The 17,819-nt window shown below is 34.4% G+C and overlaps 4 protein-coding genes across 4 annotated transcripts; 3 read left to right on the top strand and 1 right to left on the bottom strand.

Moving 5' to 3' along the window:
* The first annotated feature begins 692 nt into the window (after window positions 1-692).
* On the top strand, window positions 693-6,925 carry LOC11410093 (syntaxin-112). Its single transcript, XM_003611996.4, has 7 exons — window positions 693-953; window positions 1,055-1,126; window positions 2,263-2,322; window positions 2,685-2,779; window positions 3,449-3,518; window positions 3,602-3,709; window positions 6,008-6,925. Exons 1-7 carry the CDS (start codon window positions 834-836, stop codon window positions 6,908-6,910), a joined length of 1,428 nt encoding a protein of 475 aa, XP_003612044.2. The 5' UTR covers window positions 693-833; the 3' UTR covers window positions 6,911-6,925.
* Window positions 6,926-9,224: 2,299 nt separating this feature from the next.
* Window positions 9,225-11,069, top strand: LOC11413651 (pentatricopeptide repeat-containing protein At5g66520). The gene has a single exon (XM_003611993.3). It carries the CDS (start codon window positions 9,387-9,389, stop codon window positions 10,941-10,943), a length of 1,557 nt encoding a protein of 518 aa, XP_003612041.1. The 5' UTR covers window positions 9,225-9,386; the 3' UTR covers window positions 10,944-11,069.
* Window positions 11,070-11,096: 27 nt separating this feature from the next.
* Window positions 11,097-14,427, bottom strand: LOC11406522 (putative glucose-6-phosphate 1-epimerase). The gene is made up of 9 exons (XM_003611991.4): window positions 14,268-14,427; window positions 13,947-14,171; window positions 13,421-13,472; window positions 13,009-13,146; window positions 12,804-12,902; window positions 12,446-12,543; window positions 11,894-12,001; window positions 11,726-11,807; window positions 11,097-11,515 (listed from the first exon to the last, which is right to left on the bottom strand). Exons 1-9 carry the CDS (start codon window positions 14,336-14,338, stop codon window positions 11,450-11,452), a joined length of 939 nt encoding a protein of 312 aa, XP_003612039.1. The 5' UTR covers window positions 14,339-14,427; the 3' UTR covers window positions 11,097-11,449.
* A 514-nt stretch (window positions 14,428-14,941) lies between these two features.
* LOC11407542 (ultraviolet-B receptor UVR8) lies at window positions 14,942-17,624 on the top strand. The gene is made up of 3 exons (XM_003611990.4): window positions 14,942-15,510; window positions 16,281-16,602; window positions 16,843-17,624. The coding sequence occupies exons 1-3, from the start codon at window positions 14,995-14,997 to the stop codon at window positions 17,331-17,333; spliced, it is 1,329 nt and encodes a 442-aa protein (XP_003612038.1). The 5' UTR covers window positions 14,942-14,994; the 3' UTR covers window positions 17,334-17,624.
* Window positions 17,625-17,819: the final 195 nt, after the last annotated feature.

Below are 17,819 nucleotides of genomic sequence, written 5' to 3'. Positions count from 1 at the left end.
GAGAACCTTGACAAATAATTCATAAATTTCTCTACTAACCTTCGATGAATGTGGGGTTTAGCATGGAAAAGGAGAGTTTTTTCAACCATTAGACTAAAGAAAGAGGTGTATTAATTTTATCATGGACTGTTTACATCATATTTTTTCCTTTATTGTTTACACTCTTTTTTCCAGATCTGAATATTTTTTTCTTTCATTCCCCTCCAATCTAGTGCATTTTCAATGGCGGCCGTAGCTCTTCCTCCTCCGCCGCCACTTTCCGCTCCTCCATCAAATTCTCCCCCATCGGCTCTCTCTCAACCTTAAAACCTCTTCGGCCGACAGTAAGAAATCATCAAATCTCACATCTTCCAATTCATTTCATTTGTTGTATTTATATCATGTTATAGGGTGTTGAGCTGAAATGTTCTGTTTTTTGTGTGTTAGGATATACGAAGGACAACCACTTGGGTTAGCTTGGTGGTATTGATTTGGGATGTAAGAGTGTGCTCTTCCTTAAATTTTGAGGTTCGATTCTCTCCGGTGTTAATTTAACTTCTTAAAAAGAAAAAAGAAAAAAGAAATATACCAAGGACAAAAAAATTCCAGATTTGAAAAAGAAAAAGAAAATAGTGTTAAAGATATTGTATAGGCAGTCCAAGAAAAAATTAATACAAGTCTCTTTTTCCATGCTAAACATTTTTTTAGTCAAGTCAATACGGTACACGTCCCACCTCTTATTAAACGAGATAGTAGTTACCATATCATACCAGGTTCATCTTGTTCTCATTTCACACCAACCCCCCTTGCTTATATTCCTGCTTGCTTTGACTCAGAATCTTACATTGGCAGCTATGGCGGTTAACGATGATCCTATGGTGGTTCCCACTCTCTCTCCGCCCAACACCTACGAAGCCGTCGTCAATGGTGGCACCTTCGACCGATTGCATGACGGCCATCGCCTCTTTCTCACTGTCTCTCTCTCTACTTCCTTCCTTTTTTTCGGTTTGAAATTTCCCATTCATTCATTCATTCATTATTTCGATTATTTCCAATAACGCGTTTGTATCTGCAGACTTCAGCTCAGTTGGCAAAGCACCGTATTGTCATTGGAGTTTGCGACGGTCCTATGCTTGCTAAGAAACAGGTTACTTTTTCCCCCAGTTTTTGATATATATCATAATCAAATATCTATATTTTGTTCTTAATTTTCCCTGTTTATATGGATTAAGTAGTTTCCTTGGTATATTAGTTCTTCATTTGTATTGAAATGATTACTGATAATGATAGTTAATAAGGACATGACCTATATATATGTTAATCATCTCCTTAACCTGCTTTGTTGCTTCAAAATTGAATTTTTGTATCCATAATTTTGTGGTTTCAACTAGTTAGCCTAAACTTCACAGTTAATTGGTTCAACCAAATATAGAATTGATTGTTTTGATAGGAACACTTACACTTTTGAAACTCCCCCTTCCCTTTCTCGGCGAGGAAAACTAGTATTTCCTTTGGAATGAAATATAACCAAAAATATCCAAAAAAGTTAAATGTATTTGGTCCAAAATTTAGACCAATTAGATAACTAAATGTATTTGGTCCAAAATTTAGATCAAATACATTTGACTTTTTAAATTCATTTTGCTCATATTTCATTATCGATAGAGTACTAGTTTACATGCACAACTTGCTTAGTTTTATTGTGAACATCAACTTTTAGCTGTCGATTATCTATCTTCATTCTTCAACCCTGTTGTCTGATTTGGTCATTACATTTATGCCTTGCTGATTGTTAATTCAGACATATCACGTACACCAATACTTACTTGGTCATTAGTTTGTGCTGTGAGAGTTAAAACATCAACGAGATAACTAGAATCTGAAGTCTGAACTATGATTTCATCTTTAGTGTCACAAGCTCTTGGATGGTAATAGTCAAAGGGGATTAAATTACGTATAAAATTGTTTTAAAGTCAAAACAACCTTTAGCTTCCTGTTTGCAAAATTTTAGCTGAATTTGGTATCTAAACAAATAAAACAATTGAATAATACAGATTAGATGTTTGAAATAATTTACTTAAAATTAAGTGATATTGTATGATTTTACCTAAATATATCTTTAATAAAAGATATAGGAGCTAGCTAATTCTAAAACTTTGTGTTATATTGATCTTGTCAACTTACTTAGCCATATGCTATGGATTGCCTTATTTCTCTATCTGACAATCTATGGATTTTTACATGAAAAGGAGTCGTTATATTCTCCTTATGTTTTCCTTGCAGTTTGCTGAACTCATTGAACCAATTGAGACAAGGATACATAATGTCAAAACTTTCATAAAGGTGAGTCCAAGTGATGACAAATTTGTATTTTTGTTTTTTAATTTGAACAAAACATTGACATGGATAATTGTTGGCTAGAAAAAGTTCAAGCTTTCTTTTTTATTGTTGATATAGAGCATAAGAGGTTAATTTATAGACATCTTTTATCATCTATCCGACAACAAAATATATGTTTTAATAGGCAGAGTGTAAACAGGAGAGGCTGCAGAGTTTTGTATTGTAAGGTTCTATTTGGTGCACAGTTGTCTTCATCTTCATCTTGAAACAGTGTTCAATCAATTGCACATAGTGATTATTCTTGCAAGATTTATTTACATTTTTTATCAGTTAAATTTTGATTATGAGTTTGATTTAACATGCAGTCTGTTAAGCCAGAGTTGGAAGTGCAAGCTGTACCAATCACAGATCCTTATGGCCCTTCCATTATAGATGAAAAATTGGAGGCTGTGGTTGTGAGGTTTGTTGTGTAGCATACTTGTCTGTATTAGTATTGTGTAGTGGTCTGAAGTGTAGGTTTGATTGCATATTGATAGACTTAAAAAAAAAAAAAACCTGTGACTAAGTATTTATTCCTAATAGCTGTTTTGTGATATTTGCTTTCATGATAACTGAAGTCTTGATTTGATATCTAACTAAGCCGGATGTTCGGTCTTGGTTGTTGGAAAGGGAACGCTAGTTCCTTGGTTGATAACCCACTTGGGTTGGCCTAGTGGTATTGGCTTGGAACCTGGGAGTGCACTCCTCCTCAAGGTCTTAGGTTCGATTCTCTCTGGTGCCAATTTGAGGGGTTTAGTTTAGCTTCTTCAAAAAAAAAGTTTCCTTAGTTGATTTATTACGTAAGAAAAATAAATGATAGAAATTTAAAATAAAATGATATAACCTTAAAAGGAACAGCTATCAATCAGCCTGATATAGATACTCATTTTCAAAGGAACTTTGATGTGGTTCTTTAACAAGGGAATACCCCAGAACTAGCCCCGAGCTGGATATCTTCTTTTATTCCTCTATCAATTGTTGTCATGATTTTGTAACATATTTCTGATTCTAGTTGCAGAATAAGCAAATGAAATGCAACTCTATATATTAAGTTATTTGATTACTAACTGAGGAGTTGGTTCTCTTACAGCAAAGAGACTTTACCTGGTGGATTGGCAGTAAACAGAAAAAGAGCTGAAAGAGGCCTCTCACAGTTGAAGGTCTCAATTTATTATTGTATATATCTTTGTAAATATTTTTGTGACACGTTAGACATATTTATTCCTGCCCTGGATATATGCAGATTGAAGTTGTAGATTTGGTCTCTGGAGAATCAGGTGAGATTAAGCTGAGTTCATCAATGTTGCGGAAGCTTGAGGCTGAAAAGGCCCAAAAACAAAGCACAATACCATAGACACAGTTTGACATGTATAAAAACAGAGGCCAAGTTTAAGATGTCTAGTAAAGTAAATTGATATGTTGGTGCATGTTCATGGCATTGTTTCAAAAGCCAAATTCATATTCTTTAGAAGAAAAAAAAATCGTAACAATGTATATTTTTTTTTCTTAAGTTAAAAATAATCACGTGTAACAAAAACATTATGGTTGTTATGACATTTTTTTTTTCGCTTATAAAATTTGTAGTTTGAGTAGTCACTACGAGTTCAGCTCAGATCTTTGCTAAGACAAATGTGTGTACACATTTTCAATGAATGTTTTAAAATTATTTATTTTAATGTAAAAATTTCAATCGATGGATACTATCTTTGCCTTCAATAAACCACACACCAAGTGTTTAGACTCTAAGGTTTAATATCCGCCTAGATAAATAACATTTAATCTTCAAGGATTCACATTTAATGTCCAACACATTTTAAATAGTATGATTTATTTCAAGGGTCTTGTTAACCAGTGCTCCGCAACACTGGTTAAAGAAGAGAAAATTTTAATTCAAAAGTAACACTTTGAAGTTTTTAATGCATTAACTACACAATTTTCAATACAAATGCTACTATATTTAATTTTTTGACTAATGTCTAGAAGCACCGGTTGACATTTCCTTTATTTCAAAAGAGATAATATAAATATATATAGCGATAGCTAAGGTCTTGTGAATCGTGATACAAAAAAATTTAATTGGGAGTTGAGATTCAACTAAAGTGGTTAGTGAGATTCCTCAAAGCATTGACAAAGTGGGTGAATATACTTTACACCACCAGTATCATCTGATCAGGAGCATTTACCAACACAAAATTCAATAATTTCGTCTAAACAAAAATTCTATAAAGAACTTGATTTGAATTTCATATTGATCATCAAATTGAAACTGCTAAAATTCACAATAAACACATATAATATAACTGCAAAGATAATCAAAATAATTAAATTTAAGAGTAATAAAATAAAAATTATAATTGTCGTTCACTTGTATTGTTTTTTTACAACGGCTTTCAACTATTATTTTTTGCAAATAACCTAGTACCAAGAATCTCACACGTTAATTATGGATAAGTAGGAAAAACGCTCATTCTAACCTGCGCTTTAGCACATTAAATTTCCATGCAACTTACGTTTCAAATGTACTTAGTAGACTATAGTATATTTTTAAATGAGTCTGAACATTTTTCATTTTTTCCTTATTTTATTTTTTTTGACAAATCATTCCTTCCTTCTTTTATAATATGCAAAATTTGCATTCGAATCTATCAGATTGAATTTCTTTCTTTCTTTCTTTTTTTTTTAGGGAGGATTGAATTTCTTTCTTTCTTTTCTTTTTTTTTTTTTTTAGGGAGGATTGAATTTCTTATTGTTTAATGACATTGGTTTATTTTCCCTTGGCGCCTGACGGTTGAGTTCAGCTCTAGTCTGACAGTTACACATCACAAGTCAAAGAAAAAAAACAGTTACAGTTTCATCATTTCTCGTTCGTACCCAACGGATATAATTTTCTCTCTATAGCCCAAACCCATAAACAAATTCAAATATATATAATCTAACAACACTAACAAACCAATTCAAAATTCAAATTCACGTTCAACATTTTCATCATACTCAGAAAAATCAACAGCAACAACTACAACGTTGGTTTTATCAAGGTTTCATTCCATCGCACTCTTCTTCTTCTTCTCTCATTCATTTTTTTCTTCAGGTTTTTATCTTCTTTTCAACATTAAAATGTTAATAACTGTAATATAAAACAACCCTTTTCTCAATATATGAGATTAACAAATAAAGATTCAATTTTTATCATGCTAAGTTTGAAAATGCATGTTCTTTTTTCTTTTTTGTTATTCTTTCATCACTGATTGTGTGTTCTTTTTCATGTAGATCACTTGGAGCATCACTTCGTGACCAAAAGTTGCCTCCTTTGAGAAATTTACTCATTTCTTGTGAATCTTTCCAAAAAAGGGTATGTTTTTATGCATCACAATATTTTCTTGCTTCAATACTTTCCTTGTAAAAATTCTGGGTTTTGTTTATTTTTGAAAAATAATTCTGGGTTTCGTTTATGTTTGAAAAATAATTCTGGGTTTTTTTTATCTATGAAAAATAATGATGGGTTTTGTATATTTATGAAGAATAATTCTGGGGTTTGTATATTTTTGAAAAATAAATTCTGGCTTTTGCATTTTTTGAAGAATAATTTTGGGTTTTTGTTTGGATAATAATTCTAGGTTTTGCTGTTTTTGAAGGTGGGTTTTGAATAAACATTGCAAAGATGAATGACTTGATGACAAAATCGTTCCTAAGTTATGTGGATTTGAAGAAACAGGCACAGAAAGATTTTGAAGATGTTGACCTTGAACTAGGGAACCTCAACCCAACACAAGACCCTAACCTCTCTCAATTCTTCCAAGAAGTTGAAGCAATCAAGGTTGAAATGGAAGAGATCACCAATCTCTTATTAGATCTTCAGCAACTGAATGAAGAGACAAAATCCACTCACAGTGCGAAAGTTCTTCGCGGGTTAAGAGATCGAATGGATTCCGATATGGTTGCCGTGCTGCGCAAGGCAAATATTATCAAGGCTAGGTTAGAGGCTCTTCAAAAATCGAACATTGCGAATCGAAGCATATCAGAATGCTACAAAGAAGGAAGCCCTATTGATAGAACTAGAGTTTCTGTCACTAATGGTTTGAAGGTCAAGCTTAGGGACATGATGAATGATTTTCAGTCCTTGAGGGATAAAATTGTGTTGGATCATAAGGAGGATTTGAAGAGAAGGTACTACACTGTCACAGGCGAGGTACCTAGCGACGAGGTTATGGAGAAGATGATATCAGGGAGTCTCAAAGTTGAGTTTTTGGCTGGGAAAACAGATGCTGATATGCGTACTCAGGTTAGGCATGAAGCTGCGATGGATATTCAGAGAAGTTTGAATAAGCTTCATCAAGTTTTTCTTGATATGGCTATTTTGGTTGAGACTCAAGGCGAAAAAGTGGATAACATTGAGGATAATGTGGTCAATGCTGCTCAATACATTCATGGTGGAACTAGTAATCTTTACTATGCCAGCCAGATCAAGAAGAGGAACAGGAAATGGGTCTATTGGGTTATTGCTGTTTTGTTGATTGTGCTGCTGGTTTGTCTCATTGCAATGTTGGCTTCTTGAATGAAGCTATTTTGGAGGAAGTGGTTTAGAGTTTTAAGTCTGTAAAGCTGTTTTTCTTCTTTCTCTTTAGAGTTGCAATGGTTCATTGTTTGTTAGTAGAAATTCTATTAATTGGTTCAAATCTGTTCACTTGAACTAAATTTTGTTGAATGAAATTGATTGAAAAATGGCAATATTTTGTTTTTACTTGTGTTACTGTCTTGTTGTATATATTTGTTTGTTTTATTATCACATGTTGCTTCTAGAATCTAGTTCTGTGTTTGCACTTCCTGCTAGTTTTTGTCTCACTATCCTGAAGTAGTGCCTTGTCCTGTTAAATAATTGTTCTTCACATTGTAAGTGTTAATGTGTTATGTACATATAAAAGTGTTACCTTCAATTTAATTTATGTTGAATTGTTCAAGGATTTTCTAAAGTCTGCTAAAAGAAGATTATTGAAATATTGAGTAGCCATAAAAGCTCTCAATGCACTAATTAGTAGGACTTTCATAGCTGGCATAAAAGCCACATCCAAAAGTTCTATAAACCTTATCTTTCTTTTGCTTTTCTTGTGCTGCAGCTGAACAATACTATATACACACTTCTTGTGTTTGTTGCTGAATCTGAACTCTTCACTTTCAATTTATTTGTATAGGAGAGAAAGATGAATCATTAACAAGTAACAACCAATGATTATGTACTGTGATTGATGAATCATTAAAAACCAATGTATTTCTAATTGATTGAAAAGTGCCAAGATTTACTTTTTATTGTGTTTGTTTTATCATCGCATACCATAGTTGTCAATTCCGAATAGCGGAGCGTCCTTTATTTGAATTATCAATTAATATTTTTATTAATAATTTAATACCATATATATCAAAATATTTTTATTTTTATACTAAATATATAAGTAAATATTTTTTACCAAAGTAATATATTGTTTTTACTATTTCTAGGTCTGTGTTTGCGCTTCAAGCTAGTTTTTCTATCACAATCTTTGAAGTGAAATTACAACTGCAAATAGGCAATCCCTAAGTGATTGATTATATGCAGCAGTTGGAGTAAACATTGTTTTTATATTTTGTTTATGGCACAACTTATGATGGAGAGGATGTTTAATTTTTGTTATTAATTTTTTTTATTAAATGGACGAAATGAAAATATCTACTACAAATTGACACGTATAAATGGAAGATTTATGGTTTGAATTCTGACCACGACATTTAACCTAACAATTTCGATGTTTTACATGATGAGTTAGGACTTGTGGATGAAGAGCTAATTATTTAGTAGACCACTAACATTGCATTTAAGATTTAAACAATGAATATCCTCGTGAACTTAGTTCAGTTGGCAAGGATATTGCATATTATATGCAGAGGCCGGAGCTCGAAGTCCAGACACTCATCCACATTTAAAATGTGCGAGCTCTATCCACTACGCTACTTACATTCAACCGGTGACAAGCAACTTCGGGAACTATTACAGGCATGTCAATAGCGCTCCAACCGAATTGATCCACTGTGCTCGAACCAGTTCTGAAAGTTCTTTCCCGATCTGTGCATTCTTGGAGAGGTCTTCGCCTAATGAGACTAGCTCAAAGTCACCATCTAGAATGAGCCTCACGATCTATGTCTAGTTGATCCTTCTTTTTCTGCTCTTTTAGGCTCATTTTGCTAAATCTATAATCGAGCTCCACCATGTTGGCATTAGTGGTGCTCTCAATTGCTTTCTCTTTACCCTTAGAAGCTAGGAAGCATCTTCTTGCTTCTTCTATGTCTCCATGCATTTTAATATGTAGACATAATTATAAATTATTGACAAATTTTAAAATTTAACTATAAACATTTTTATATAAAGGCTTGTTTAAAAACTTAGTTTATTAAATGACTTATGATTTTTATATAATGACTTATGATTTTTATGCAGAAACTATTTCTTAGTTAGTTTTTAGTTGATGATTATTTCTATAACCACATTAAAATTTATGATTTTTATTTTTTTTGCATAGACAATAACATATATGGTTAAATTTTTAATTAAAGCTTAAGCTAAATTGCTACTCACGTGCACTTTTCTTTTTCTCTTTGCCAATTGATATAATGAGTTGTTATCAGCTGCAACCAATTTTGAATTTTGTTTGCTTGTGTTTGCATATGGTGATTTTGCATATTTGCATTTCCACATTCAGTTTTTCACATTGTATTTAATATTGAGGCAAGTTACAGGGTCTTGATTATAATACATCTTGCAACTTTTTTCTTGCTACCAATAAAGCGCCTTGAAATAACTAATGCAATTCTTTACGAAAATTTGTCTTCTAACTAACATGGAAACAGCCAAAAGAAGTCAAAATGAAACATGATAGAGTTTGGTCTACAGATATCTTATCCAAAACTAATGTAAACAATCTAAAGCCACTAATTTAGAACATCTCTTTCCTTCATAGTTTTTCAACTTCTCTCCGGAGGATAGTTCTATTTCTTGTTTCTTAATGGGGACTTTGCAGCTCCTCCAACTCAATGTGGAGCAGACCATGTCTTTATTGGAGAGATGTTCAAATATAGGTGAACTAAAGCAGATTCATGGTCAATTGTTGAAAAAAGGAACCATCAGACACAAGTTGACAGTAAGCAGGCTCTTAACTACATATGCATCAATGGAGTTTAGTAACTTAACATATGCACGTATGGTTTTTGATCGAATAAGTTCACCGAATACTGTCATGTGGAACACCATGATCAGGGCATATTCAAACAGTAATGACCCAGAAGAAGCATTGCTTTTGTATCATCAAATGCTTCATCATTCAATACCTCACAATGCTTATACTTTCCCTTTCCTTCTCAAAGCATGTTCTGCACTCTCAGCATTAGCAGAAACACATCAAATCCATGTTCAAATTATCAAAAGGGGTTTTGGTTCAGAGGTTTATGCCACAAACTCTCTCCTTCGTGTCTATGCAATTTCAGGCAGCATAAAATCTGCACACGTCCTATTCGATTTGCTTCCCTCACGAGATATTGTTTCTTGGAATACAATGATTGATGGATATATAAAATGTGGAAATGTAGAGATGGCCTACAAGATTTTTCAAGCTATGCCAGAGAAGAATGTCATCTCTTGGACAAGCATGATTGTTGGCTTTGTTAGGACAGGCATGCACAAAGAAGCTTTGTGTCTTCTACAGCAAATGCTGGTTGCCGGCATCAAACCTGATAAAATAACCCTAAGCTGCTCGCTTTCAGCATGTGCAGGTCTTGGTGCATTGGAGCAAGGCAAGTGGATTCACACCTACATTGGTAAAAACAAAATAAAAATAGACCCAGTTTTGGGTTGTGCTCTTATAGACATGTATGTCAAATGTGGTGAAATGAAAAAAGCCTTACTAGTGTTCAGTAAGTTGGAGAAGAAATGTGTCTATACATGGACTGCAATAATCGGTGGCTTTGCAGTTCATGGAAAGGGAAGCGAAGCTTTAGATTGGTTCACCCAAATGCAGAAAGCAGGAATTAAGCCAACTTCGTTCACTTTCACTGCAGTTTTGACAGCATGTAGTCATACAGGGTTAGTTGAAGAAGGAAAGTCCCTGTTTGAGAGCATGAGTACTTTTTATAACATGAAACCTGTTATGGAACATTATGGATGCATGGTAGACCTTCTGGGTCGCGCAGGGTTCTTGAAAGAAGCAAAGGAGTTTGTAGAGTCCATGCCCATAAAACCAAATGCTGCAATATGGGGATCACTGCTCAATGCCTGCCACCTGCACAAACATCTTGAGCTTGGCAAAGAGATTGGCAAATTTCTGATTGAATTGGACCCTGAACATGATGGCCGGTATATTCATTTGGCAAGCATTCATGCTGCAGCTGGAGAATGGGATGAAGCGAGTCAAGTGAGAAGCCATATAAAAAATAAGGGTCTGCTAAATCTTCCAGGATGCAGTACCATCACCCTAAATGGTGTTGCCCACGAGTTCTTTGCTGGGGCTGAACCCCACCCACATGTCCGAGAAATGTATGACATGTCTAATCTTATTGCAAGTAGATGATACGTTAGGGAGCAAATTGAGATGAGAATGAAAATTTAGCTTGCGAAAGTAGATAGATATAATAGTAGTTTTCCACCCTGTTTGGATATAATTAAATCGGGGCAATGAAAATAAGAAAAATGTAGCTTTGCATCATGTGGAAAAGATTAAAAATGAAAGAAAATAAAATTATTACAATTTTATTTTGTTTGTTACAACAATGTTACATATGTAATGAGGTTTGGCTTCAATACTTTTATGTTACGACCTCTCACAAATTATCAAATCCCTCACCACTAGCCAACTATTAGTGGCTTAGTAAATTATTATACAGAAGATACATGTTGGAAAATCAAATAAGACAAGAAATGATTGATAGGCCGGTTCGGAACCACGTTTCCACCGCACGACAACCAAAAGCAGGAAATTGTAGCTTCAGCATTTCTATGGCCAAATAGCATTTGGAAGCGAGAATTTGTAAGTAAACACATATCCAAACATAGCAAATGTAGAACCACCGTTACTGATCATGCAATGGTAAGATGCTGCACAGCTGTCCAAGTTTGTTTTGGCTCTAGCTGGACATTTCCAATCTGAAGCATTAAAAATAGTAGAAATTATAATTCAGAAGAATAAATAGAGAAAGCTTGAACATTATGCCAGATATCATAATACTGCAGGGTGCTCGGTGACATGGTAAAAAACTACAACCAGTTATTTAAATTCAATTGCCACGATGTTGACGTTGTAGTCAAGCAGGGTGTGTCTTAGACGCCTTTTTATAAAGTTTGTAACCTCATTACCTTAGCATTTTCAACACAAACAAAATCTTTATAACATGCTTCCATTTGAAGATGAGGATTCCACAACACCGCATCTGACCAGCTACATGGGTAAGAGGCAAGAAAGTGTAAGCACTTGACTTGGGCAATCAAATAGTAAAGTTGTAATATAAGCTTAAAATTGCATACTTCGTGTTCTTGATAGATATTATATCACCCAAGCCATTATCAAGCTGCAACTCATCTGAAGCGTTAAGATAAACACAATCTACAAATCCTGGGAAAGTGACCACATCCCTGCATTATTAAGATGGTCTATTAAGCTAAATCAAGAGACTCAATTTCGAGATTTGATTCTTTATCATTCAATGCAATTTTGGTCTTATATGGATTATATTGAGATGAAAATTGAAAGAAACAAGATTAGAAATTAGCCACTAAATGAATGAAATGATACAGAATTCTAGTTCAAATTCATACAAAATGAGGGAGATAAAGAAGGCAGGCTTTTCAGTCATGCAACAGTTATACACATGAAAATGCATGTATGGGCATGTCTCACACAATAAAGATAATTTGAAATACTTCATAGGTAGTACAACTTTTTATCCAACCACTTGGCTAAGGCTAAGGGAAGGCAAATTTCAGTAGTTAGAATTTTCTTTCTCCTGTACAAGTAGTTACCACTTACCATGTCAGATTTTAATTTAAGAATTCCCAGAAGTAAAGTATGTTACAGACCTTTCTTCGCTACCCTCAATTGGATTATTAGGATCTGGATGTTTGTTCAGAGTTTTGCAACCTTTTAACCCCTTAACTGATGCACCACTTACAGAAGCCTGTGTATAATGACAAAATGATTACCTTCAAAAGTTTAAGCAGCAAGTGTAAGCAATAAAATTGAGTTAAAAAACCATGCATTTGAATAATTTCAACTCATTCAAACAATAATTGGATGAAAATCATCTGTACTTGGTTAGGCATCGTCAGATGCTTAGTATCCGTTCAGAATTCAGATATCCAGCAAACATAATACCAAATGTCACAATAATATTCAAGCACAAATATAAAACCCTATTTAGTGATTATTCAAATTTACCCGAAAGTATGTGTGCAGAGCGGTATTGAATGAGAATGCCTTATTGTCAGTATTTTTAACTTTTAACTCAGTCGAAAGACTTTTAGCATTTAGTGTGACCTACAAAAATGAAAGCATGAAATCACATCATGATTTGGTAACAGAATCGTAATCTAGTAGTATTGAAAAAGTGAGTTGTGCTTGAAGAAAACAAGTCCTTGACAACCTTATATAAAGCATGAAAGCTGAAATCCCACATAGCACGACTATACGTATCATCCTTCAGTTCCAGAGTTACAACAGGATTTCCCTCGACATTCTCAGAATCACCAACAGTCCAATCCAAATTCCTTGCAAACCCATGCTGTCGAAAACTCAACCAAACAAACATTTTAACAAGTCATCACAGTAAATTACTCTTAATTTTCAGTCAAAGAGAAGCAACTTTTATCAACCAAATATTAAGCACAAAAGTTGCAATCACTATTTTCACTAAGCTACATAAAATAGCATGTATATAGCCGTCATACCAAAACCAATTAGTCATAAATTTTTTGTAATTGAATTGAACATACGTAATATTAAAAAACAGAACAACATGAACTTGCAAGAAAATAACATTGAATGAAGGAACATACCTGCTGAATTGCACCAGGACCAAACTGTGGAAAGCAATGTGGGATACCTCCACTGTTCCAGAAGAAAATTAATCAGTATCCAAGGGATCCCAAATGAGAACCTGTTTGAATTGGTTCATTTGAGTTTATCTAATAACATAAACACTTATGAGACTGTTTGGAAGAACTTATGAAAACAACGTACTGAAATATTCATAAGTTGTTTTCAGCTTAATTTCATAAGCTCTCCAAGACAGCTTATCAAAACAACTTATAACTTATACAAAAAAAAAAAAAACAATTTAACTTTATTTTATCTTGTTATACATGAGGTCTTATCACGATAAGTGCTTATTATACATACTATAAGTTGTAAAATAAGTTGTTTATCCAAACAGGGCCTTAGTAAATAACAATGTAATAGATATGTAGCACCCACATGGTTACATTCAATCAGTACGTATCTGTGTGACTATTATGTTTGGTGTTGGTGTCTGGTGTGGGTGCTTCATAATAACTAATAGAAGAAGTAATTAAAAGTAAGAACCTTATTGGTTTCTTCTTATTAAAAACGGCGTCCGGACGAACAAAAAGAAGGTCTTTGCCATTGGGAACTTTCCAAGAAGTAATGCAACCACCAAACAAATATATCTCAGCCTCACTACCAGCTGGAGAAGTGAGAACGAGTTTAGGTAAATTTCCTTCACCTTCGGTAACTTTTACTCCCAAAGTAGTTTTTTCTTTGTTTCCCAAACTTGCAAATGCAATTCCACTACATCGCAGAAAAATAATTGTTGATGAATTATTACAAGCTAGGAAAATTTGAAGAGAAAAGAAAAGGCTCAAGTTTGGATGAATTTTGAGTTACCTATTGTATCGGGCACGGTTCTGGAAGGTGACCGTGTTGACACCACATAATGCCATTGAAGTCATCGCCATTTGTTTCCAATTTCCAATCACAAAACTATTCTATTCTATTTGTTTCTTCTTCATTTTATATAGTATAGGAGTATGTTTTTATTTATTTTTTGAAATATTTATATATGGTTGTTATCCTCTTGTCTCTCTTACCCGCGGAAATTCGGATATTCCACTTAACAAAATTTTAGACTTCCCTCACAAACATATAAAATGGTAAAATAAATATATTTATCTTTTTAAATAATTTTTTTTAGTTGAGTTCAGTTATCCAGACTAATCATATACAATTAGGCAATTTGAATTTTGAAAATGCTAAAATTATGTGTATATCATTGTAGTTTGCATAAAATAGAAAAAAGAAAAGTGATAATCAAATATATAGTAATATTATATTTGAAGTTGTGTGTTCAATTTTTCAAAAACCTAACAAATCTAATTTTCATATCCTAAAAAATGTAATTTTCAATTAAAAATATCAATAAGACACTGACATGACTGACTTATAGAAAAACGAATGAGGGGTATAAAATGAAATTTTGTCCACGTAACTACTTGTTTGGGCTAAAAATTTACTAAGACTGACTAGTCCATTCAACTGGCCCAATAAGAATCTGGAATCTGGAAAAGACAACAAAACAAAGCATGAGACCGCCACGGAATGAATTCGGAAAGAAATGTGGCGATCACAGAGATTATTTCGGAAGCTGAAGCTAGAAAGTGTTGTTATTCAGCGTCGATGGATGAGCACGGTGATGAGTTTCGGCGACGGAACCCACGGAGCACTCGGTTTACCAACAACCACCGTCGGTATAGGAACACATGCATACGAACCAACACCAATTCCATCTCTTCCTTCCGACATTCTCACCGTCCACGCCGGTCACTACCACTCCCTCGCAACCACTTCCCAAGGTCATCTTTGGGCTTGGGGTAGAAACAACGAAGCCCAGCTGGGCCGTGGGCTTTCCTCTAGAGAAACTTGGAATGAGCCTAGAAGAGTGGAGGGGTTGGAACATGTGAATGTTTGTGGTGCTTTTGCTTCCGGTGTTGTTTCGTGTTGTGTTGGTGATGATGGGTCTGTTTGGGTTTGGGGGATGTCCAAAAGGGGACAGCTTGGACTTGGAAAACATGTTACTGAAGCTGTTGTGCCTTCTAGAGTTGAAGCACTTTCTCGACAAAACGTAGTTAAGGTACTTTAGCTTAATTAAGTTTTCTTTTTCTACAAGCATTGCATAAGTTATGTTACACGTGTCCAGCCTAACAATATCAACATTGTAAGATCAAGATGAGACATCTCCAATAGTATAAGCTACTTCTTATAATATATTTTGGGTGTTTATTGAAATAAGTTGAAACGTTCTGAAATATATACACTTAACTCCATAGTAAATTATCAGTTTGGTATATGAAATTGTAAGGGTTGATCGATTTAGTGCTATGAATATGTGAAATTGCAATTTAGTCATTTAAATTGAACAATGTGAGTCAATTTAGTTCTTTTTCTAAATTTAGTATTACAGTTTTGAAGGTTGTGTTTGTCATGATATAGGAAGAGAATTTTCAAATCAATGTGTTGGTCATTTATTGGTTTTGATGGATGTTTACTAAATAGATATTTTGGTATAGAGGCTAAATTGAATTAAGGGACTAACTTGCTTGCTATTTTGTGAATCCAAAGGATTTAATTGCTTGACGCTTGTAATTTTGAGCATTGAAATGCTCACTTACTCCTATCCAAATAAACTCTTTCACTATGACACTCGACACCGTAATGACCGTAATAGTTTGAGAAAATTGAAGTAATTAATTGTAATCTCATGTGTCGGTGTGGAGATGTGCCTTGTGCTTGACATTGACATGTAACATACACCATCTTTAGTATGAAGTATCGGTGCTACATAGCTTATTCAAACACATGGTGTTGAAGCTTTATTTGTGATTGTTTCTTTGATTGAAACAGGTCTCGTTTGGTTGGGGACACGCTCTTGCATTAACTGTGGATGGCAAGTTGTTTGGGTGGGGCTATTATGCAGATGGAAGGATAGGGAATATGGGGAATGATCACTTGGAGTCATCTACATTAGATTCCAGTTCAAGTGCATTTTCAAACAACACACAAATCACGAGTTCAGACCTGGAAGTTGCTGAAAAGAAAGTCTTACAAGGAATGGCGGAGGAGACTAACATGCCAATAATATGGGAACCTCGCTTGGTGGAAGAACTGCGTGGCATTCAAGTTGTGGACATTGCATGTGGCCTTGATCACTCTTTAGTTCTTTGCCGTAAGTAACATAATCTACATTTCATAATTTTTCAGTGGATCATCAATTTAGTCTTTAAAATTGTAGGAGACAATTTCCAATTCAAATATCATTTTCCAATTTCCTTGTGTTTAGGGACAAAGTTGACGACGTCTCTACACTTTCATAGACTAAATTTGTGATTCGCTTTGTAATCCTTTTAGCAAATTATTACATATGAATGATTTTTGTTCTCTCTCAACTCTCGAGTACCCTTATCAGGTGATGGTGCCCTCTTGAGTTCTGGAAGTAACGTGTATGGCCAATTGGGGCGAGCTAGAGAAGATTTGGGATTTTTTCCTGTGGACATAAAGTTCACTCCTGTTTCCGTAGCAGCGGGGCTTGGCCACTCTTTGGCAATATGCCAACTTGATGAATCAGATAGTAATGTCACTTTGGGGACTACAGATATTGCTTCATGGGGGTGGAACCAGAGTTCTCAGCTAGGACGGGCAGGGCCTGCCTATCTTCCTGCCTTGATTGATGCGTTGGCTGGGGAAAATCCGGTTTCAGTTTCAGCAGGGCGTGCACATTCGGTTGCTCTCACATCAAAAGGAGAAATGTGGGTCTGGGGATCTGGTAAAAATGGTAGACTTGGACTGTCAAGTTCTGTTGATGAAGATGAGCCGTTTTACCTGGATTCCTTAGAAGGTTTTCAAATTTTGCAGGTGGTGTCTGGGTTTGATCACAATCTGGTTCTTGTTGCTGGCTGATCGTCTTCAACAAATGCCTTAGTGCTAGGTTCAGTAAATTTAGTAACCAAAATAACAGATAAGAAAATAACATAGGAAAGAGTGTACAAGGACGAAGTTGTGTCCCTTTTAAGTTCAAAGATGTGTCTCTTTTAAGCTTAAACTAAAGGGTGGAGTCTTGAAACAAATCCAAGCACTCCCTTGGTCCAATTGTAAATAAATGTTGTTGTTACTTTTTTGGAGATCTTATGTGATACTTAAGCTTAAACTTCATCGTACAGTTTCATACAAACACTTGAGAGTTGAGACTCATATTTTCCTTGATAAGTAGTAAGATGAAGTACATTTAATCATGAATAAAGGTGGGGTTAGTTTGATCACTACAGGATTATTCTAATTATTAAGAGCAAGGATTAATTATTGTTGAAGCAGGGGTCTTAACTTTTCATTGGTCTTGACTGTGATGAATTTTGCAAGACATATTGGTCCAAGTATCTGAAGAAATTT

This window comes from Medicago truncatula, chromosome 5 (genome assembly GCF_003473485.1).
Source record: "Medicago truncatula cultivar Jemalong A17 chromosome 5, MtrunA17r5.0-ANR, whole genome shotgun sequence".
Taxonomy (NCBI): Eukaryota; Viridiplantae; Streptophyta; class Magnoliopsida; order Fabales; family Fabaceae; genus Medicago; species Medicago truncatula.
The sequence above is the reverse complement of the archived record's forward strand: the minus strand, read 5'-3'. Positions and strand labels throughout refer to the sequence as shown.

Excerpts from the sequence above, each read along its gene's own strand:
- LOC11407542 (XM_003611990.4), top strand. The coding sequence starts at position 14,995 with ATGTGGCGATCACAGAGATTATTTCGGAAGCTGAAGCTAGAAAGTGTT. Across the intron at positions 15,511-16,280 it reads CTCGACAAAACGTAGTTAAG|GTCTCGTTTGGTTGGGGACA; the intron begins GTACTTTAGCTT and ends TGATTGAAACAG. Across the intron at positions 16,603-16,842 it reads TCACTCTTTAGTTCTTTGCC|GTGATGGTGCCCTCTTGAGT; the intron begins GTAAGTAACATA and ends TACCCTTATCAG.
- LOC11413651 (XM_003611993.3), top strand. The coding sequence starts at position 9,387 with ATGGGGACTTTGCAGCTCCTCCAACTCAATGTGGAGCAGACCATGTCT.
- LOC11406522 (XM_003611991.4), bottom strand. The coding sequence starts at position 14,338 with ATGGCGATGACTTCAATGGCATTATGTGGTGTCAACACGGTCACCTTC. Across the intron at positions 12,903-13,008 it reads GCTTTCATGCTTTATATAAG|GTCACACTAAATGCTAAAAG; the intron begins GTTGTCAAGGAC and ends TCATTTTTGTAG. Across the intron at positions 11,516-11,725 it reads TTTGTGTTGAAAATGCTAAG|ATTGGAAATGTCCAGCTAGA; the intron begins GTAATGAGGTTA and ends TTAATGCTTCAG.
- LOC11410093 (XM_003611996.4), top strand. The coding sequence starts at position 834 with ATGGCGGTTAACGATGATCCTATGGTGGTTCCCACTCTCTCTCCGCCC. Across the intron at positions 2,780-3,448 it reads TTGGAGGCTGTGGTTGTGAG|CAAAGAGACTTTACCTGGTG; the intron begins GTTTGTTGTGTA and ends GTTCTCTTACAG. Across the intron at positions 3,710-6,007 it reads AAAAACAAAGCACAATACCA|ATTGCAAAGATGAATGACTT; the intron begins TAGACACAGTTT and ends TTTTGAATAAAC.